Genomic DNA, 24,171 nt, shown 5'->3' on the forward strand with positions numbered 1-24,171 from the left:
TTGGGGCAAGCCCCGGCCATGAAAGGAGCTCGACCCAGCAGGCTAGAGAGGAGGCAGGTGGAGGTCAGAATAGACCCTGTACCCATAATGCCACCCCCAGCTGAGAAAAGTTGCTACTAGAAGCTGAAGAAAAATGAGGGCAGGAGATAACTCCGGGAGAAAATCCAGCAGGACCGGAGTAAGGAGAAAGCCAAAGACGCCCTCCGAGCTCCGAGGAAATCAATTCGGCTACGCGGAAAAAAGTTCCGGGAGAACCTGAAGCAAACCCGGTGGAGACCGAAGAGACCACAACACCAAATCCCATCAACCCCGCAATACAATCAACTCCGGTCCGGCACGATCCGAGGCCAGCTCGGACAACTAGGAAGCCGGAACAGTACGGAGATTGTGTATGTTATTCTATGGAATTGCCAGAAAACGGTCCGGAGGTCGCGCGGGAAAGTTGTAAACGGTTCTCACGGACGCAACCAAGGCTTTCCTTTTGAAGCACTCGTTTTCTCTGGACGGCTTCAGAGCGATAGAAAAAATGGATAGCGAAGGCAACACATCACTACAGGATTTACCGACTTTGGTCACAATTAGCTTGAAAGAAGCTGGAGAAGAAATGGAGAGGCCAACACCGGCAAACCTGGTGGCCTACAAGGGGTACGACAGAGAGCTGGATATGACATGACAACCGGACTCTCCCGTATTAGAAATTACCAAAGAAGGAGCAGAGGCGTTGTTAGATACAACCCTAACCGAGGAGAGAGTGGAGGATCTGCTCAACGAGGCCATGCCAGAAGAGGTCGAAGAGGAGTGCCGGGTGGCTGCTGTGCGCACTAAGAGGAGACGAGTCAGCCTCCCCTCATCAGAGTTGTCCTCTTCTCCGCCGGCTGTTACCGTTACAGAAAGCACGCCCATAGGAGAACCGGAGCCAGAGGAAACCAGGCCGCGGAAGAAGGTGATAGTAAGGACTATCAAATACCTGTCTTCCCGGACGGTCTCACGAGCAGAGGAACAGGTGAAGGGCGGGAGTTGCTGGATCTGCCAGTTCACAACCAGCACCTGGCGGATCCACTTTTATGTCTTACAACACTACGCCGTGTTGGTGTGCTCCTGTGACTGGCAGCACATGTCGAGGGACTAAATGCTATTACACCACGCTACTCACCAACAGGGAGGAGTGGAGCCGGTGGTGTATCTGGTCGACCAGGACTCCTGAGAGCAGTTCTGTCAGAAGAACGGGCGAGGATTTCTGACGATAGTTGCCTGCACTCCCACTACTATAGGAAGGAGGCGCCGTAGCCCGTGAAGAGGAGTCGAGCGAGCCAGGACTCAGCCGTGCCCCCCCAGCCCGGGTCTGCCTGGCCTCGACCAAGAAGAGCTGGATGGCCTTGGATCTCACCAAGTCACGTACGCTGGCCGAGCTGGTGGGATGGACTCCAACTAGGCGGACCCTTCTGCAGACACAGTGCAGCCGGGCCCGGTTGTTAGCACAAGACGCCCAGGAGTGGGCGAGAGCTGCCGAGACAATGCAAACGGTCTTACGACAGGGACACTTGGAGGGCCGAGAGCGCCAGCTACTGCTGGAGGAGGTGGAGCGCCTCCACTATGGAGCCTGCCAGCATGAGGCTCTGGCTCAACTGGTGCTCCCTCTGGACATAAATTGGAGACCTTAGTTGCCAATGGGAGAGGCAGTGTGTGGTGGATGGCGCCCCCTTACATTTTACCAAACCAAAGCCAAGCCAGAGCCGTGCCGAGTCAAGACCGAGCCGGGCCAAGCCGAGCCGTGCTGGGTCCAACCAATTAGAACGGAGGCAGAGCTTACTAGCTATATAAGCTCGAACATTTGTGTAGAAGAGCAGAGCTATTCTGGGCCTGTTCATTGCCTGTTACTTGAGCATTTTTGTACAACTTATGAACTAAGCAGAAAATATATGTATAAACTCTTGCACCGAGTCTTGTACTAGTGGAGGAAAAGTGAAGGTCGCACAAAACCTTTACAATATAATCTTTGAGGTGAAATAACTTCTAAAGCCTGATACAGATCCTTTATGAAAGCATCACCTTTCAAGTTTATTATAATTAAAACTGCTAACTAGGATGTAATATTGGTAACAGTCATTTTAGAAAGGTACTGAAGATGTCTCACTGTTTTTCTTTGTTGAAAGAAAATTTCGCATATATTTTAATTTGTTACATTCCTCCGTCAACAGGCGGAAAATTTACTAGTTTCTGTTCTACACCTCAATCACTTCCTAAGTGCATCTATCATAGTAAATTGAACTTTATTGTAATTGTACTTAAATAGTAACTTGTTATTCTGTCACCTACATAATCATTAAAAATACTCATTGCTGAGCCTGTATGGCTGCTAATGCGCATGGCAAGCGTCGCAACGACAAAGCACTGTTATACTAATTATCACTTAGATAGGTTGGTTGGTTGTCAAGTAGTCGTTATGCAATTTAGATTTTTATGCTTAATTTTGCATGGTTCTGTAAACAGCAGCTGTTTCATTCTACAAATAATGTATTTTAGTATATATTGTTTAACTAAACAACACATGAAAGGAAAACTTTTGATATTTAAAAAAAGATGTGCCATCCTGTGTTTTTAGAGATAGATTTGTAATCTATCGCTTGCTTGTAAAGGTACGAACTTTCCTACTCTCGTACTCCCTCACTTTCAACAGCACGTGAAGTGAATCTCTTCAACTAATGGTGAGATACAAAGAAGTTTGGGGCTAGATTTGAGAGGAAAAAACTTCTGTTTTAGTGACTGTGTTTGCTCTACTAATTTGTCTGCCTCGTTACCAGGATGCAGAGAGAGCCTGATAAGCACAATATAGGAATACAATATAGGAACACAATATAGGAAGCACGATATAGAAGTGTTGTGTTTTTTGTAGTGTTTCTTATTAAGAACAATGTGCTTAACAAAAAACAGTGTGTGGTAAAAATACCTCAGTATCCTATATAGTAGAAAAACTTCTAATGTATTTTTACACCAGATATAAACAGCTAAACATGAAAGCAATTTTGAAGCTGTCAAGTAGTCTATAATTTGCTAAGCCAGATTCAAGAAAACTTTGTTCAGCATAACATTTAAATAACCTAATCAACAATAAAAATTATTAATAGTTGCCATAACTATTTCTAAGCCTAAAGCACGTTTATCATTCCTGACTTTTTTGTAAAAGTTGTTATTTTACAAGAGTAATGCAAGTACTAAATACTAACTCAGAAAGTAATACATTTACTAAGTTTCCATACAGTGACAGTATAGTGACACCTGGTGTGTCAGTGTGCAAGCGCTACAATGCGCCGACAAGCAGATCAGAATGCAGATCATAGAGACTTAGTCAAGTTTGTACACATAATCTTGTATGTCATCTAAAAAAGGCCTCTACGAGCAAGTGGTTAAAATCTAGAGCTGCAATTCATAATTAGTTTTAAATGGGTCCTAAGTCAAGTACCTAGCGAGCTTGTCTAACCAAAAATACTTGCTGTGTGTATTCATTAAAGTAAACATTTCGAGATGAAAATCAATAAGGAGTGCTTCAGATAAAATTTTATAGGTTTTAGTGCGCATTCAAACAAAGTGGAAAACCAGAAAATTGTATCAGCCAATAACAAAAAGGGTTTTACTTGTACGCACTCAGTGCAATTCTATCTAACGGATCAGATTAAAAGTTGGCTGAAGGTAAATTGTCATCTTCAGCTAATTTAGAAAAGGTAATTATCGTTGTTACTGCTTAGTGACGTAAGATTACAAGTAAAAACAACAAGTAGGAAGAAGTAACAAAAACAAGTAAAAGCAGTAAACATTACAATACACTAAGCACTACACTAGTTTACACTAGTTTACATTACAATACACTAAACCCTTCACTAGTTTACATTACAATACACTAAACCCTTCATTAGTTTATATTACAATACACTAAACCCTTCACTAGTTTACATTACAATACACTAAACCCTTCATTAGTTTATATTACAATACACTAAACCCTTCACTAGTTTATATTACAATACACTAAACCCTTCACTAGTTTACATTACAATACACTATACCCTTCACTAGTTTACATTACAATACACTAAACCCTTCATTAGTTTATATTACAATACACTAAACCCTTCACTAGTTTACATTACAATACACTATACCCTTCACTAGTTTACATTACAATACACTAAACCCTTCATTAGTTTATATTACAATACACTAAACCCTTCACTAGTTTACATTACAATACACTAAACCCTTCACTAGTTTACATTACAATACACTAAACCCTTCACTAGTTTACATTACAATACACTAAACACTTCACTAGTTTACATTACAATACACCTAAACCCTTCACTAGTTTACATTACAATACACTAAACCCTTCACTAGTTTACATTACAATACACTAAACACTTCACTAGTTTACATTACAATACACTAAACCCTTCACTAGTTTACATTACAATACACTAAACCCTTAAAGTTGTAATCCTAACAATCCTATGATATGAAGCCGAAACCTGGACAGTGTATCAAATGCAAGTGAAGAGACTGCATGCAATCATGTTGAGACAACTACGCAGCATAATAGATCTTGCCTAGAAAAAGAACGTCCAAAACACAAAAATACTAAGATGGGTAGGCCTGCCATCCACAGTTGCAGACATTTGAATAAAAAAGGCCTAAGCTAGCTGAGACATGTATACAGGGTGGAACATGAGTGGAGTGTCAAAGCAACTTTTGTATTCACAACTCTACAAAGGAAAGAGGAATCATGGTAAACCCAAACTGAGATACAAGGATGTAGCTAAGCGTAACACGAAGTTGCATGAACTAGCTCCAAACAGATGGCAAGAGAAGGCACAAAACAGAACTGCATGGAAATTAGTGATAAAGCCTGAACCATAAGACAGTTATTGCCTAAATGACAAAGAGTGGGAGGGAAAAAGAGAGGAAGGAAGTGGGAGAGAGTGAGAGAGAGAGAAGAAGGGTGTGAGGAAGGGAAAAAGAGAGGGAAAAAGAGAAGGAAGGAGAAAAGGAAGCAGCGGGAGAGAGAGGGAAGGAGGGAGAGGGAGAGAAAGAGAGGGAGAGGGGGAAAAAGAGAGGGAGAGATAGAGGGGAGGGATTGAGAGAGGGAGAAAGAGAGAAGAGAGGGAGAGGAAGAGAGTGGGAGAGAAGGAGGGAGATGGAGGGGGAGTGAAGGAGAGAGGGAGGAAGAGGGAGAGAGAGGGAGAGGGAGGAAAGGGGAGGGATAGAGAGGGAGCGAGAGAGAAAGGAAGGAGAGAGAGCCAATAAAAACAAATAGAAAATTCTAACTGCACCCATTTGTGTAAGTTTTGGCTCTAATTCATAAAAGTTTTATAGTTCGTCTAAAACTGTACAACAAGAATCAACAAATTTTTTGTTTTTTTAATTTTTAACATCTGCGCAAAAGCCAGTTAACCTCCTTTTAGGTATTCTCTTCTCAATATATACCGTAAAACCTCAAATTGAACGCTACCTCTATTTGAACACCACCTCTATTTGACCGCCAATTTGACCATCTTTGATCTTTATTCGCCCATAATGTCAAGTGATCAGGAGAAAAGTGTCCACCAAACAGTATTAATAATGTGTCATTAACAATAATAACAATCAATTCTCTTGTTGTCCAACTCTAAAGCTTTTCGCATTTTTCGTTAAAATTTTGAAAGCAACGCCATAGAAATAATCAATAATGATTTCAGGCTAATAGTAGTTCTTTGTTTAACGTGGTCTTAACAATTCGAAGTACAAATATAAAAACCGTTTAAATTTATAACGGTAGATGAACTTAGAAAGCAGCACCATAAAAAATAATTAATAACTGTCCCAGGATAATAGTAGTTCTTTGTTTAACGCGGTCTTAATACTTTGATGTACATCTACATAAAAAACGATTTGCAAGTTTTGAACCATAGGTTACGTTCAGCGAACAAAACTTTTATGCACTACATTTAAGCTAAAGGCAGCGCGTAAACGTTTTGCTCTACCAAAAAATTGTTTAGACTCTAATATCAACTAGTTCAGCAGTGCGGATGAAGATTTGAGGTCAGAAGACACTGTGAAAAGTACTGGACAACTATAAGACATCCAGTCCATCGAAATCAACAATCAGAACACAGCTATCCGAGCAAATGATGCAAAGTTGTTGTTTTAACAACGTTAATTTTTGTTTCTGCATATCAGTGTGGTTCATTTATGTCACTTGATCATGAATATATATTTATAGCATTGGATAGATTATATAACTTATATATTTGCAAATTTATAGCATATTATTTGATAGCATCATTGCGGTAATCTGATCATACAATTGATTGACGCTCGCAACTCCTCTTCTATTGCACATAAAAAGCTTGTTTTGGCTACAAATTGTAGCAAACATATCAATGAATGCAATTTGTTTTTATGCAACATTAGTAAATATAAAATAAAAATGTCTTCAAATTTAGAATAAATTAAAAATTGAAAGTGTCAACAAATTGCAAAGAAGAACACGGGCTATAATATCAACGCAGGTCAAGTGCAAGCAATAGATATCAACTGGTAGAGATATTTCTCGGTTTTTCAATGCATATTTATTAAAAGACCTTTGACAAGTTGGAGGTAAGTTAGCAGATTTAGTGCATCCAAAAAGTTTAATATCATTCCACCAGAAAAAGAGAGCGAAATATAGGCGATGTTCGCTTTGCCCATAATAGGGCTAAATTCATTTTCCGAAAATTCTGACGAGCCATTTGAAAAATACACCACCAGCCTCTATTAGAACGCCACCTCCAATACAGGTTCTTTATTCCAAAATTTTAATAGCTATAGCTGGACATGTACAATGACAACAAACTTTGATAAATATATATACATGTATATATATATACGTGTATATATATATATATATGTATATATGTATATATGTATATATGTATATATATATATATATATATATATATATATATATATATATATATATATATATATATATATATATATATATATATATATATATATATATATATATATATATATATATATATATATATATATATATATATAGCTTGTAACAAATGCTGACAATCTGACCTGTAGTAATGATTTAAAGATGAATTTGCACAACATTTCAGTAGATTTTATCAGAAAGTATTGGTATTTCTCAATCATTTGCGATTGTTTCTGATGTTTGAGGTGATCTGACTGCCAGGTTGTTTCAAGATTAAAATCAACAAAACTTGGCCGGGGTTAAAATGATCAGAAACAAAAAGTGCAAAATGGCATCACTAGTTGTCACCATTGCAATAGTTGATATTGCTACTAGTGGGTTTAAATTACCGCATTACAGCGTTACATGGTTACAGCATTACATGGTTACAGCGTTTATAGGGTTACAGCGTTACAGGGTTACAGCATTACAGGGTTACGGCATTTAAATTATTACCACCGGGCGGGTTTAAGTTGTAAGCATTTCTTACAATCTATACTGTGTTGCTATGTGTCCTTTCCAGGGTTACTTCAAAGACATGATGGTTGGAAATTTGATGAGATGTGACACAGCCCAATCTTTTGATACAATCATGCGTAAATGTTCGTAGATTTTAAGCATGACTTTGGTATAATCTGAAACGGATAGCATGGCTTTAAGCAGCTACAAGTACTGAGTCTTGTACTCGAGCCTTTAAACAGCTACAAGTACTGAGTCTTGTACTCGAGCCTTAATTAATCAGCTACAAGTACTGAGTCTTGTACTCGAGCCTTTAAACAGCTACAAGTACTGAGTCTTGTACTCGAGCCTTTAAACAGCTACAAGTACTGAGTCTTGTACTCGAGCCTTTAACAGCTACAAGTACTGAGTCTTGTACTCGAGCCTTTAAACAGCTACAAGTACTGAGTCTTGTACTCGAGCCTTTAAACAGCTACAAGTACTGAGTCTTGTACTCGAGCCTTTAAACAGCTACAAGTACTGAGTCTTGTACTCGAGCCTTTAAACAGCTACAAGTACTGAGTCTTGTACTCGAGCCTTTAAACAGCTACAAGTACTGAGTCTTGTACTCGAGCCTTTAAATAGCTACAAGTACTGAGTCTTGTACTCGAGCCTTTAAGCAGCTACAAGTACTGAGTCTTGTACTCGAGCCGCCCTGAATGAAGACAAGCGAGTAAGTACTTTATTGTCATGATGCTCTGGTGCTCAGTAGTGATTGACCAATATTGCATGCTCATATCTTTTTTCCGATAGAAACTTCGATGCTCCTACAAATTGAGACATGGAATCTCATAGATCTAACAAGGTTCAGCTCTTAAGCTCTAAACACAATAATAAGAGCTCCAAGTGATGACCTACACAAAACTGTCCCAACACACATTCAAACTCCATATTTACTCTTTACATAAAAGCTGAAACTTTTCTAACAAAAGGTAAATAAAATTATTATATAGCGCGGTTTCTCTTAAAATGGAATTTACATTTCCAATTAGTTTAAAAAGTTAACCTTCATCATCGATAAGGGTCTCAACAAAGTTGAAATTATTGATCTTTGATCATTGCATTTCATAGATTATGAGGAAAACCGTCTAGGAGTTGATCAACACCGTAACTGGCTGAGGATGAACGCAGTATCTAGCCAATGAACTCCAACGTAGTTCGTTGGCAGGTCTGTTTGGAACTTTGACGATTCCTCGTCATGCCAGTAACCTCGTGCGGTGATTGTACCAGCCTAGTACATGTAGCTAAGCTGCAAAACCTATAAAAGGCTAATAGCAGAAATCATGGAGTATTTGACTTTCAGAATTTTTAAGAGAACTCTGCAATTGTATATAGTGGCGCTCTGTAACAACTGCAACTATGCTTATGAAAAATATTTTAGGTATGTATATGAGAAAGACTTGAAGAGCTACCAAGAAACAAATTCTAATTGATAAGATGACCTATATTGGCTCATTAAACCTGCTATCATTGTTAGTTTTCAATCACAACCATATATGAAGTGAGAGTTGTCTTCACATGACAAATCTGAAATTATTTTAAAGCAAGTTGCTTGTGGTTGTCCTCTTTTGACATAGCAATGATGTAAGCTTGATGTAGAGAAAGAAGGCCTTCCTAATCAAATTTGAAACTAGTTTGGAGTAGATTAACAGCTGTCACGTTTTCTTTGTATTGTATTAATATATGATTGAGTAGTCACTCAAAAGTTCACAGATGTTAGTTGTCCTCCCATTGTAAAATACTGAAACAATTTCATGGTGAAATATGGGGCTGTTTTTTGACATAGAGACGGTATTTATAACTTTAAGTAAAACGGTTTTCTTATCATGGCCAGAATACCAAATATGTACCTTAATAAATAAAAAACTGTTGCATTGACATAAACTGGATTCATAGAAACAGTCGGGTATCTATATCTATTTACATGTATTTAGACTGGATTCATAGAAACAGTCAGATATCTATAAAGATATCTATTTGTATAGAATGGGTTCATAGAAACAGTCAGGTATCTATATAAAAACTAAAGAGTGCCAACAATACTTTGCCAAAAGCATCAAAAAGCTTGTAGTGACTCTTAACTACGGTAACTGGTTTAACTCCTGAGCCATATTACTAGAAGTTACAAGATGTATTTTAAAAAATGACTTTTTTACATGCTAATGATTGTAAGACAACACTTAACATATTTAAATGAAAAGGAATTGTATTATATAAATAGATTATTACATGTTAACTTGTTAACCAGGTAGTATAAATCACAATTTTGTGTATAATCTCAGAATGATATGAAATATTTTGAGTTTGAAAAATTACTATATGATATTCAGATATCTGTTTCACATTGTTAACATGTTATTAATGTTTAATTTATGATTGTTTGTCTGAATATATCTCCTGTTCTTCAGAAATATGCTTTTCCATTTGATGAACATATAAAACAGCGTTATTGATATGCAAGATGAAGCTCCTTGATTCACTACCATCAGCCAGCTAGAGGGAGTAAGTCTAGCTACTGTTTTCATAGTCACAGGCTGTAATACTCAAATTGGGCTAGCAAAGCACTTATGGATAACTGACACAAAAGGTCTGCTCAAAAGTATGTGTACTCTTTGTACTGGTTGGAAAAGGTAACAAGTACAATAGGCACTATGGTAACACATAAGCATATGCATAAGAATAAAGTTGGTTTCGGAGGCAACATAGAAATATGTAGGCAATCCTAAATGTGCTGTGCAGCTGTTATATTGAAGAGCTTATAGTAAAAAACCTTTTATCTTTGACCAATCAGCATTAAGTGTCATACTAGTAACTATGTACATATATATATATATATATATATATATATATATATATATATATATATATATATACATGTACCCGTGCATAATCAAACTTCAGCTCTTGCAGTACATACACAAAGCATAAGTTGTGACCAACAGAGAGACCTGGTGAGTTGGATACTAACTACAATATATACATCTTGTAAACAGTAGTAATGTACGGTGTTTCCATTATGACTATATGAGAATATACAGTAGGAGATAACTCTTGAGAAGCACATGTAAATCCTCATTTGCCTCATATCTCCGCAAAGTTTTGTGAAAATATTTGTGACTGTACTGAAGAAGAAGAGAGATTAGCCCTGCTGTTCAAGTTCAATATGTCACATTTTGAAATTCATTTTAATTTTAGAAGAGAATTTAAACTGTGATTTTAATTTTTACTGATTGTAAACTTAAAAATATGCGGGGACTGTATAGAAAAACTTTAGAAACATATAAATATAAGAAAACTGATTTGTATGTAGAGGAAAGTAATATATATGATTATTAAAATACTGAGAAGAGAGCTTGTTAAGGGAACATTACAGTCAAATGGTCATTAGTTAAATCGTTACTTTGCTGATCACATGTAACAATTTTTGAGGTTGGAGTTGTCTCCTGACCCTCAGTGGTATACATAGCATCAACCAGTTCTTATCAGTTTCCCTCGTAAATACCAGCGCTGTCGTAATAAGGCTGCCGCTATTAGCAATTTTCTCATAATCCATGATATCATCCCTTACTCATATGTAACCATTCTCTCTCATATAAGTCTAATTCTAAAACAGTTTTGTAGATTCACTGCTCTCAGAGGTTTATCAATATAGAATATGAGAGTTGTCCTACCTTATGAAACTGCTCTATTCAGTAGTATATTCTTATTGTCTGTTCAAACTATGGAACTGCTATGAGGTCACCATAATATCATTTTATTAGTATAAGTAATAAAACAGGGGAGTGTATAGTGTCATTCTGTGTTATTTTGTTTGGTAGTGTGTCGCGGGATTTTGTAAATTTAAACAATGTTGTCATCCCTTATTTATGTATAACCATTCTCTCTGAAATGAATCTATTTCTAAGACAATACAGAGTTGTAGATTCATTGCTCTCACAAGTTTATCAATATTGAGTATGAGAGTTGTCCTACCTTTTAAAGCTGACCAAAAATGCTCCTTACAGTAGTATCTTCTCATTGTCTGTTCAAAGTATGGAACCACTATGATATCATCATAATATCATTATCTTAGTTTCACTAACGGAACAGGGGCGGATAAGTCTGGTTTTACAGATTCCTCATCTCTAGTCATCATTTTAAAGCTCTGGAATTGTTAAATAAAAGTGGATTCGCTTAAAAATAATAAAATCGATAAAATCAATAAAACTGGATATTTTCTGGAAAGTTCCTTGAGCCGACTATTGAACACTACTATATCATACTTGTTCTTACCATTTTCCAGCTTATTCATGTATCTGTTACAACTCTATTTTGCATACGTAGTTTTAATAACGTTCCACTAAAAAGTAAATATTCACATCTTGCTAGTCTGCTCTCTGACTGCTTATAGATATCATAGTGAGTTTGTTGTTAATTGTAAAGTGACATCATAGTGACTTCCTGAAGGTGTTCTGCAAGCGGTATACTGTACATGTACATATATGTGGTTGCTCAGGCAGGGTACATAGGCTTTTTCAAACAAGGCAGGAACATTGGGCTTTTTCAAACAAAGGAGTTGAGTTTCATAATGTAGTTCCAAGGAAGTCTGAGAACCTACTAGAAAAGAGATTAAATGTTGATAACAATAATTTTTTTTAATTTTAAAACAATTTAAGTGATAAGTTTAAAAATACTGATTATGCAAGTTTTGAAACATTTAAAAAAATATAGCAATGTTTAGTGCATTGCTCTGTTTAATTTATAAATTTTATTATGCTCATTTCCTTTAGTAACATCATTCTGATACCGTTGCGTATTGACAGATTTCATCGGTGCTTCATGCAGATTAGAAGCAAGGCATACTGGAAGATATAAGGATATCAGTATTCCCTGTGCATATGCGCGCAGAGAACTCTTACTGGATTATAATTTGGAAACTGTAGGTGTGCATTTTTGGATCAGTTGGCAACAGTTTGATCCAAGAGACCTGTACAAGGAAGGTTGTATTGAGAGATCTGCCTGCTACTCATCACTTCCTGTTGTTTAGTAAAATAAGTATATCATGTTGTTTATGAATACTCCTGGTGTAAAAGTACTGAAAGCAGCACATCTCTGTTGTACACTTGGCAGAAGTTTTCGTTGTTTTAACAAAAAATGATCTATGGAGCGGTGACCATAGGGAACTTACTAAAGAGACAAAACAGATTTTAGAACTCAGTCCACACACAGGACACATCGTATTTAGGGCGCGCAGTCAATTGTTTTAAAAAAAACCGTAGTCTTTGAAGTGCTCCTTATGGTGTAAAACACAAAAAGGAAACGAGGGTTTGCTAAAAGTACACAAAACATAAGGGGACATGAGAATATCATTTTAATATTAGAGGTTATAGTAAAAGTTCACCTCTATCAAGGTCATGTTATGTTAGGTTTTCATAGATCATTACTAAATCAAGAGGTTGGGAAACCTTCCAAGGAATATTCTATACAACTGAATAATAACTATAAAACTATTTATGGTATAATCAGTAAGTACTGTACTGTAGGGGAGATAACTACTACTAGATACAGTCGACCCCCACTTCTTCGGTCTTTACTTTTTCGGACTTTCATTTGTCAAACAGTGTCTGGGTTCTGTACAGTTGTCCTCTAACGAGCTCATGCAATTCAGGTCTTTGTAGCTTATTGTCATAGTCCTCCTGAATGAAAACTTTCCTGTTGGCAACATACTATCCTGAATGTATCAAAACAGAACACATCTATTGAGTAAAAATGCAACATCTATATATAAAGGTTGATGTATGTTAATATTCCAGCTTGTTAAAATGCTATGACTCACTTAATTAGAATAATTATTGTTCATTTTTTGTGTTCTACATTAACCCAATACAATTTAATAGATTCATTGCTAGTGGTGAGTGAGTGAAGGTATGCTGGGTAAGATTGTCACAATGCTTTGCGCATATGCACGCAGAGCAATGGAATTGAAACAACAACATCACAAAACTTTTTTCCTATTTGAATAATGAATGAACGAATGAATGATAACTATAAAACTATTTATGCTACATTCAGTATCGGACTGTAGGGGAGATAACTACAACTAGATCCCCATTGGGTCGTCGTACTCATACTCCTACCTCATAACCTAGTCTAGTCCTCATAAGTCTAGTCAAGTGTTGTCTGTCGTAATGACCTTTTGTCAGCATAGTCCTACTGAAGGAAAACCTCCCTGTTGACAACATACTATCCTGAATGTATCAAAACAGAACACATCTACATCTATTGAGAAAAAATGCAACGTAAATTTATATAGATTTTTATATTTTAATATTACAGTTTGTCTAGATCTAATGGCTAATTTAATTAAAATACTTATGGTTCATTTTTTCACTAAAACATCACTACTTTAACACAAAGCAAATGGATAGATTCATTGCTTTGAGTTAATGAACCATAAAACCTCTAATTGAATGCCGTTGTGCTCTATTTTTCAACCCTTTCTCTATAGGGGGAGGCGGGAGGGGGGGGGTGGGGGGATGGAGATGGAATTCAAATTGAGGCGGCGTTCAATTAGAGGTTTTACGGTATGTGTGCAGAGTATTGTAACTGAAACAACATCACAAAACACAAAATTGACCCTCCACAGAATAGATGCATATTTGCATCATTTGTGTCAATTGTAGATCAGTTTTTGTCATTATCAAAAGAGTTGTATGTGGAAGGTTGTAGTTAGAGATCTGTATCAACTACCAGTATAGGCAGCACAGTTTATGTGTTACACTCTATAATACTAGGTAAGTTAAACCATATGCTAAAGTATAACATCTGTAGTATCTTGTTCTACTCTCTAAATGTAACAATAAAATTATATTATAAATGAGTCTTTAATAGACAGCGTCATAGCCTGTAGTTTTGCATAACTCTATGGAAAAGATGGCAGTGCTTCAAGGTAGGTACATGTACTGAGAGATTTGATTTCCTGACTTTCACCATGGTAGACCAACGCTCTAACCTCTGCACCAATCAACTACTTTTTAGCATTTCAGCATAAATATGCAGCTACTTATTCTCTATTCTTTATTTATATACAGGAGTTTGTTGAAATAATTGGCTCATCAACAAATAAATATTTCCACGCAACTGGTCAGACTTTACGCAGTGAGATTAAATCTACTGATGGAAAACTTTCTTGTTGGCACCAATGATACTACCCGAAATATACAAAATCAAAGCTTATATTTTGTATAAAATGTAGCACATATGTATAAAAGTTTATATAGTTTAATACTACAGTTTGTTTAGTTGCACTAGATTATTTAATTAAAATAATTATAAAATATTTTCTCCCAACATGTTCTACATTGAGTAAATAGGATTGAGAGAATTGTGATACGGCTGATTGGTCCTTGATTATGAATGAGTCAAGAGTCCAATTGATTTCTGTAGCTATGATTTGTGCATATGCGCGCAGAGCATTGTTTCCTGCAAAAATTGTGGAATTACTTAGATAGTGAAGTTACTTACATAGTTCCCAGTTCTTAGTACACGATTGAGCAGTTTGTGTCATTATCAAGGGAGAGCTGTATGAGAAAAGCTGTAGTTAGAAATCTGTATCAACTACCAGTATAGACAGCACAGCTTGGGTGTTACACTCTATAATACTGGGTGAGTTAAACCATATGTTAAAGTATAACATCTCTAGTATCTTGTTCTACTCTCTAAATGTAACAATAAACTTATATTATAATTGAGTTTTTAATAGTCAGTGTCATAGCCTGTAGTTTTGCATAACTCTATGGATAAGATGGCAGTGTTTCACATGCACAGAGATTTGATCAGTCAGGAGATTTGATCTCCTGACTTTCACCATGGTAGACCAACACTCTAACCTCTGCACCAATCGACTACTTTTTAAAATTTCAGTATAAATATGCAGCTAATTATTTTCTGTGCTATATGGGCACACATGATGATCTCTCACAGTACACTAGACTGTCAGAGAGCTAGTTATCAATAAAACGCCTCTTTTCAAGCTTTATCTATATTATTAGTTATTACTAGTATACTGGCAGTCTCGTGTGCCATGAAAGATCATCATGTAATGACTATGTATACAATTAGTCTTCAACACAGCAAGGTGGTAGAGTGGTACAGTTGGTGGTATGTCTGGCTGTTAATCGGTGTATGTGAGTTCAACTCAAGTTTGTGGCAATATTTTTAACACTCCTAGCATAGTTTTGGGCACACAGCCAGATGGATGAATCCCACTCTTATTATAGTAAAGATTGGCCTTTATTCAGCATCTGTTCACTTTTTTGTCGTAAAACACAAATACTATGTTTTTCCATAATTATTCTGTTATACCTTAATGTGCTGGATTAGTGTAGTTGGTTAGAATGTTGCTGTACTAACATACACGAGTTCAAGCTTTACAAAAGGTATTTCTTTTGTCAAATTGGCTCAATTATTCTGAGGTTTCAGAAGGTTACCAAAAGCTTTGTGTGTCATTTTACTTATCCTGCAAAGATAGCCATGTTGTGTTCACTAAAACAGGCCCAAGTTGCGCACTGAGTCAATGTATGTACGCACTAAGCAATTTTTCAACTATATGTACAACTGCGTTAGAGTGTCATTTGGTGTTATTTTGGTTAGTGTCTTGCAGGATTTAGTAAATTTAAAAATGTTGTCATCCCATGTTTATATAAAACCATTCTTAAATGAGTCTGCTTCTAAAACAGTGTTCTAGATTCACTGCTCTCAGAGGCTCATCAATATAGAGTATGAGAGTTGTCCTATCTTGTTAAAAAACTAGAAAAAACTATTTTCTTATCATGGTCTGCTCAAAGTGTAGAACTACTATGATGTCATCATAGCATCATTCTCTTAGTCTTACTAGCAGAACAGGGGAGATAAGTCTAGTTTTCCAGATTCCACATTCCTAGTCATCATTTTAAGGCTCTATGATTGTTAAATAAGATTGGATTCTCATTGCCATCTTTTCTAGAAGGTTCTTTGATCCAACCACTGAACACTGGTATATCGTACCTTATATTGTACTCACTACAATCTCTTGTCTGTATCATCTAACATGTCATTAAGTATAGTTATAAACTTACTGACTCAATCTATTGCAGAGAGAGAGGCAAGTTTGACATTCATAAGAAAAAGGAACATTTATATTTAAATTTAGCTGCACCATGCGCTACATAAACAACCATCTGGTGAGTTTAATGCATGTACATGTACATTTATGCATTACATGTGCACTAGTAATGTTCCAGGAATTGGGTCAATTCTGATGACAGGCCTTACAGATCAGAAATTTCTTGCAGTTAGCACTTGAAGCTCATATAATCTGAGTTGTAATTAGTTAGCTGTAGCGATTACATTTTTCTTTACAATTTGCTAAATTTTAATGTATGTACTTGTGGTTTTGCTAAGTACTTCTATTAGGTATGTGTAAAAGATCTGACAGCATCCCTAGAGTGGTGTAGATATCATGTAATATTGTCTTGACGAGTCATCACCTAACATTCCTTTTCATCTTCTGCTTCAGACTAAAGTGATGCTCTTTGATCCTGCAACTCCTGAAGATGACATAGATGAAGAAACAGTTGCCACTATACAGCAAGCGTCCGACACACCTGAAGATGATGAACCTTGGTTCATAGAATAAGTACAGCAACTTCAACAGAATTTGTTGTCTAGTGTCGATAAGACGATACACAGTAAAGATTATTAGCATTTTATAAAAATACCTCATTTCTTTTCATCATGCCATTACATCACAGTTACCTATTTTACATTGGTACACTTTCTACTTAACAGAAAGTCATGGAAATTTTGGGAAATTCCGGAGACTGCTTTAAAAGTTTATAAGGAGTTATTTTCTCCACATAGATATGTGTAGACAATACATGATTCCTTTTCTTCATTAATCATCTATTATCCAGATATGTATATACCGTAAAACCTCTACATGTGACATTCAAATAGAGGTTTTACGGTATACTGGACTCATTACCTGTTATACATAGCTAGCTGCATTACCCGTCAACGGGAACAGATTTACGTACAGCAAAAGGTTGATTGAGAGTTGTCTTTCATACTGTAAAACAACTCCAAATATGCAGTCTACTGAAACTGTTGGGCTGATCAGACAGCATACACATATGCAATCATACATGTCAATCATTTTGGGGAGAACAATGGAAATCTGCAATGTGTTTTACAGCTAGTCTACAATGCATCAGTCTCAAACCACTAAAATGGGAGTTGTCCGATTTTTGTACAGAGAACTGATAATGAAATTGACATTGCGAGGCAAACTGAAGTTGTTCAAACCGGCAGTATTGAAAAATTGTGCATGTTTTAAGAAATTCTACAAAATATTTTGTTATTGCACTGCTGAGCTATCGCCAGCATTTATTGAATGGAGAAATCTACATGCACTATACATGACTTCTACACCTCTACATCGAATGGAGACTTCTAACACTAATCATGGCTCACCAGTTGCTCATCTATAGCCTGTGTATTGGCATGGTATATACAAACAGTGCTGCAGTAATGTGGTTGTGTTAATAAATTTATTATCAGTAAAGTTTACATGTATAACAGCACAGACAGTATGATGTCAAGGCAGATAAGCATTAGCACCTTACAATAATAAAACAGAACGCCAATATGATAACCTTTTTATGAGACACAATAAGGAAAACAAATGCATGAAAATATATATATACTGAAAAATATGTTAGAAAATGCTGTGTGTGCATAATATGTAGGTATAGCAGTACATGAAGAACATAGCATGACACAACAATAACATAATGTTAATTTAATGCAAGCATGACATAACAATAACCCAATGTTAATCAACACTTGCGGATAGATAACATTTTTTGCTTTTTTGTTGGATGTATGAACATACAGATTTCGGCTTGTGCCTACTTTTGAGCAGGCAACGTACAGCCGGCCATGGCTAAAGCAGGGGGACAGTAAGTCGATACCAGCTACTTTGAGGGACTGACCTTGTAACTTGTTGATGGTCATAGCGAAGCAGACTCTGATGGGGAACTGAATCCTTTTAAATTCAAATGGTAGATTCGTTGGAATAATTGGGATCCTTGGAATAAAAACAGATTCGAGTCTACCAAATGCTGAAACATTTTTGGCCTGAAGTACATGCGAAAACATTTGCGTAACAATTAGCCAAGTGCCATTACACAACTTTGGAGGATTGAGGTTGCGAAGAAGCATGATTGGTGTTCCTATCTTTAGCTGCAATCTATGAGCAGGAAGTCCAGGCAAGTCCAGTGAGTTTAAGAATTCAACAGGATATTCTACAGCAGCGTCATCATTCAACGACGTATCAGTGGAAGTGAAGGTTTTTGAATTGCCAGGTAGATGGGCTAAAAGCTGTGAGTTTATGGCAGCAGCTGCGTCACTTCGGGGGCAAAGAATAGCTCGCTCAGATAACCAGTCAACATCTTGGAACCTCTGTCGCAGAATAGGGTAAAGGTTCTCCTGAAGTGACACCAAACCATCCTCAGCACTGACTGGCAACCGCCCTTCACTAATACGCAGCAGTCCAGCAGCGAAATGTGCGCTTGTTTCGTTGCCAAGAATAGCGGCACGCATATTTCGTGTCAAATGCAGCTGCACAACAGAAGGCCACAAAAATGATGATTTGATACATACATTTATCTCATCAGCGGGTCTGTCTCTTTGTATGACAAACAATGTTTGGTGGAAATCTCCAGAAAGTAAAAGAGTTACACCACCGAAAAATCTATTATTTTCACGCAATTCCTTTAGTGTAAGACTTAAAGCTTCAAATGCGAGCTTATGCAACATTGTGCACTCATCCCACACAATAAAAACGCATTGTTGCAGAAGTTGGGCAGTTTCGCTGGTATTTTTGATATTGCACACAGAATTCTCAGTTCTGGCCAATTTAAGAGGCAGTTTCAGTGCTGAATGCGCAGTGCGGCTACCAGGGAGTAAGGTAGCTGCAATACCAGATGAAGCTACAGCCAAAGCAATTTTTCCAGACTCTCGTACTTTTGCCAATATAATATTAGTGACAAAGGTTTTGCAGGTCCCACCTGGTGCGTGAAGAAACACTATACCGCCACTGCTTTGTTCAATTTTCTTCGAAACGGTGTAATATGCTGCTCTTTGCTCTTCCAGCAGCAGCGGTCCATTGATTTCAACATGGCGACGGGGCTCTTCACGATCATATGCCGTTTTGCGTAATATTTCCCTACACACAACAGGAATTGCTCCACTCTAACAGGCCTGGGAAGTCCATAAACTGAAAGGTTGTTGTTTATGACCTCGAGCACTTGGTCTTCAATAAATATAAGAGCAATATTGAACATTCTATCTGTGAACTGCAGTTGTTGATCCTAAAGCAGTTGTCGCTCATGAAACAGGATGTCTTCAGCCAAATGGTCCTTAAACTCTTGCCACAGCTGAAAAGGGTCAGAAAGCTGGCAGGGGCTCAACATAATAGCAAACAACTTGCGCAGTTGGGCAGGTGACTGTACAGTTGCAGCTTCTTCCAAAGCCTCCCTCCATTGTGCATCATCTTCCAACAGCCACAAACGCCTGCACGCTTTATGGAAAGTGGCACAGACATGACCTTCAACAGTTCTTAAACGCTGAAAGGACACTAGGCCAACTACGTGATGCAGCATGATTCGAAGAAAGAAACATTCACGATTGTTGGGGTGAACAGTGTATACCCGTGCTAGGGCATCAGTTCGATATATGCCAGGATGATCAGGCACTGCAGCTCCTTGAACTCATCTCTTCCAGCATTTTGTGGATGCGTCAAAGGTGTAATAGGCTAGCAATGGCAGTAGAGAAGCGTCCTGGCAAAATCATCAAGCATACACAGCTTGAAAAAGGCTGTAAGGGTAGTGTCACGTGGTTCTTGAAGTTGTTGCTGAAGGTTTGCTGAACAGTGAAATACACTCTCTGGCCATTCTCGAGATAGACACTCAGATGCTGGACAGTCAGGTGTCGTGCATGAATGGGGAGACTGAATATGCGCCACATTGCTTCATTTGCACTGATGTACCTTCCACTCTCATCGACCTGTGCTCCATCTCTTTCCAAACCGAACACTGCTTGATCACTACCTTTATTGACATATTTGCCAATGTATTTGATGGACTTCACAGAGTTGCAAAATTCGATATTGATGTGTGCATTGAATACTTTGGACAGCAAAGGGCAGTAAGGCATTATCCATGTATTGTCCAAAGTGATGTCGTAGGCCTCTCCAGCAGCTCACAATGTGTGTTGTTTAGTGAAACCTCCATCATCAGCAGAACGACGATGATACAATGGATACCCATCTATGCCAGTAACTGTGTTTTTAATGAGAGCCTTGGGGTACTTTTTGATACATGTGCCGTCTTTTATGCAGGGTGAACCAGCGTTTAGCTAGCCACATGGACCATGTACCATGTACTTACATATAGTGACAATTTTGAATAGCTCAGGGCCTTCCACTCAATTTGGTATTTCCGCAGAAATGACACAATCAACCTGTTCTGGCCTGATGCGATCATAACCAAATTAGAATGTGTGCATGAGGGAGTCCACATTTTTGCCATTCAATGGTGTACATATAGCATCGCACAGCGCCAAATATTGCACCTGTGGTGATGTAATCCATTATTTGCTTTGCTGACCAGGCAGCAATTCATTGGAAATCTCATCTCATTTGCTGTTGCAGGTAAATGTGATGAAAAGGTCTGGTCTGCCGTAATGTCGCACATATGTCATGGCATCCTGTCTACGCTCGGGCGTGTAGCGCAGGCCACCAGCAAAAGATGAAGGTAAAATCACCATGTGACCTAGTTGGTTCACATTGCGATCATCAGCCACTGCATCACGCAGGTGGATGTAATCATCAGCTCTTAGCCATGTCTGATTGTGGCAGATATAGCTAAGTCTTTCAGTTGCAATTTTAGCGTACATGTTAACTGCAAACTGCAAAAACAGCCTTCGGCACCTGTGAATGTAGTTGAAGCTACCATCACGAACCATCAGTCTGCTAGTATAAAAATCCATAGCAGAAACCTTTTGTGTACCTGGATCTCCTGTGCGAATGTCAGTCTGTTGCAGCTGAAAGTTGTAGCCATCATCACCTCACCAGAAAATGAGTAGATACTGCAGGGTGTCATATGCTCTGTGCGTCTCAGATATCCTCTGCAGTTCATTACTACGTAACTGCAGAACAATATCCCGCCTTTCAAACTGCTGTCCAACTATTTGAATGGCAACTTCATCGATGACAGGAGCATTGAATCTCCTTTCATGCTTTCTAACAGGGCATTTGTCAGCATTAACGCCAATTCACAAGTCATCCGCGTTTTCAGGCAGCCTCTCCTGAGTAGTTTTGAAATCACACACATATTTATTTTGCTCGTGTAGAACATCCTGCAGCTCACGGATTATGCTTAATCGCACTCCCTCAACAATACCACGCCGACGTGCTGCCTCTGCCTGCTGGTCACCCATAAAATAGATTTGGAGGAACTGGTTTTGCTCACCCGGTATCGGAAGCAAGGATCCAGTCAAATGGTAGGCTTGACCCTGAACCTTGAAATTTGGGTTAATTTCAGGCTCATCAATGGTTTTAGCTCCAAATGATGTCATTTAAAAACAGCTGTTATACTTGCGTATATTCCCCAAAAATGTCCAGAATCAGGATTTTCGCCTTGGAATAGGTGAGTCAATACAGGTGGAATATCCTCAGAGAGTGGTCATAGGCGAACTTTCCCATTGTTGCAACAAATGCCTGGCTTCTCGTCTTTCCAAAGGAAGGCATTACATCTGGAACATTTTTTAGACATTCGTCCCATAAAAAAATTTCTGATGGGCCCTACACTGTGTTGCAGGATTGTAGTCAAGTGCGAAGTTTTCTGCCCATGCACGACGCCTGGCAGGTTGTAGCGGCCAAGCAGCTGCTGTAGTTAATGCATCTTGCTGTGGGAGTCGCTGCTGGGTTGGCTCAGCAGTATCCACACTTCTAGCAGCTGAAGCATCTATTCTGACCTGTTCTCGATGTATCTGTGTTTGTTCAGCGGTTTCTGCTCTTCTAACAGCTACTATTCTGTTTTTTTGTAGGCGTAGCTGTGTTTGCTCTGCAGTTTCTGCACTTCTAGCAGCTGCAGTAGCAGTTCTGTTTCATTGTAGGCGTAGCTGTGTTTGCTCTGCAGTTTCTGCTTGTCTAGTTGCTGCTTTGAGAATTCGGTCTCTTTCTCTACGGGAATCAATCTGTTCTTGCGTTTGGGCAGTAGGCTTTTTGGAAGGCATTGTACTGCTTCAAGTGTTTCTAAAAGTGAATGAGATGGTGTGCTTTTTTGTAATATATGCTGCTCGCTTTCTCCTCATCCTCGCCTATCGCAACATTCGGAGTGCCTGTGTAAGTTTTATAGTAGCTGTAGTTCTGTAGTACTCGTAGCTGGAAAAAAAAGTAAAAGTAACTCAGCTGCGGAAGGGAATGAACATGTTTACTATCACAAACAGTGGCAAATCCAACGTTTTTAGCCCTTTCACTGAAGTAGATTTATTTATGCGTTTTCTATGGTCGGCCGCCGTAGACACATTTTTGCGACTTTCTCAGCAATTGCTAGTAACTGAGTTTTATTATTTGTTGATAACATAATCAACGATCTTTAGGGCTTTTATGGTAGTGACAGTGTTGTCCAAAGATATCTCTATAAAATTAGTTTCTCTCTAAAATTAGCCTAAAATTTAATTTTAAATCTTTATTTGAGAATTTCAACTTGAAAACAAACATTTTTTGTGTAAGTTTTGAAAACGCCCCCGAGTTAGAAAACAAATAATTACTTATGTTGATGACATTATAGCCAATTCAGATTTAGACTTTTGTGATTACACAGATAACTAAAATAGCAATAGCAGCACTGGCTCTGATGGTGGTGAAAGTATTGGTTTTGTAAGAATAAGGAACATTGTAGAGGATCGTTTTAGCTTCGTAGCCTCACATCGCTCTAGTATGTCAGGCTATGCACAAAGTATAGATACAATGAAATTTTTGCATAGCAGTGTTTGTTAACATGTTGGCAAAATCTACGATATAACCAAAACAAACATTCTAGATGGAGTTTCAAATTGAAAAAATATCATGAAGCAATATTAGCAAAATGGCTGGCCATAGGCCGATAGCTAAATTTGCACATGGGCGCAAGTGAAAGGGTTATGTAGTGGAGGTGTGGCAATTCATAGAATATACAACATTAAATAAGGAGCACTAACCTTTTCGATGTAGAAATTTAGTAGGTGAGAACACCGTTTTTTCCAGTTACCGCAAGAAACAAATGTTCACATGACCTTCCTGGTACACATTGGCAGTAAGTATTTATTAGATGTAATTTACTACTCAATAATTTATTTAATGAGTAGTAATTTATTTAATTCCATACTAATATTTACTACTAATTTAATTTTACTACACATACCTAATCAAACTTCAGCTCTTGCAGTACATACACAAAGCGTAATTTGTGACCAACAGAGAGACCTGGTGAGTTGAATACTAATTACAATATATACATTTTGTAAAGAGTATTAGTGTATGGTGTTTCTATCAAGGCTATACATGTATAAGAATACCCAGTGAGAGATAACTCCTGAATAACACATGTAAA

General features: G+C 37.7%; 1 protein-coding gene across 1 annotated transcript; it reads right to left on the bottom strand.

Annotated features, from left to right (window-relative positions):
* Nucleotides 1-2,670: 2,670 nt before the first annotated feature.
* On the bottom strand, nt 2,671-20,731 carry LOC137407234 (ATP-dependent DNA helicase PIF1-like). Its single transcript, XM_068093838.1, has 3 exons — nt 20,565-20,731; nt 18,447-19,742; nt 2,671-2,815 (listed from the first exon to the last, which is right to left on the bottom strand). Exons 1-3 carry the CDS (start codon nt 20,729-20,731, stop codon nt 2,671-2,673), a joined length of 1,608 nt encoding a protein of 535 aa, XP_067949939.1.
* Nucleotides 20,732-24,171: the final 3,440 nt, after the last annotated feature.

This window comes from Watersipora subatra, chromosome 10, assembly GCF_963576615.1.
Source record: "Watersipora subatra chromosome 10, tzWatSuba1.1, whole genome shotgun sequence".
Classification (NCBI taxonomy): domain Eukaryota; kingdom Metazoa; phylum Bryozoa; class Gymnolaemata; order Cheilostomatida; family Watersiporidae; genus Watersipora; species Watersipora subatra.

What these genes read in the sequence shown, in the direction of transcription:
- LOC137407234 (XM_068093838.1), bottom strand. Translation starts at nt 20,731, where the DNA reads ATGCCTTACTGCCCTTTGCTGTCCAAAGTATTCAATGCACACATCAAT. An exon ending in CAGGTCGATGAGAGTGGAAG is followed by an intron (nt 19,743 to 20,564) that starts GTACATCAGTGC and finishes TGTTGTGTGTAG; the next exon opens with GGAAATATTACGCAAAACGG. An exon ending in TGCTTTAGCCATGGCCGGCT is followed by an intron (nt 2,816 to 18,446) that starts GTACGTTGCCTG and finishes TGTGCTTATCAG; the next exon opens with GCTCTCTCTGCATCCTGGTA.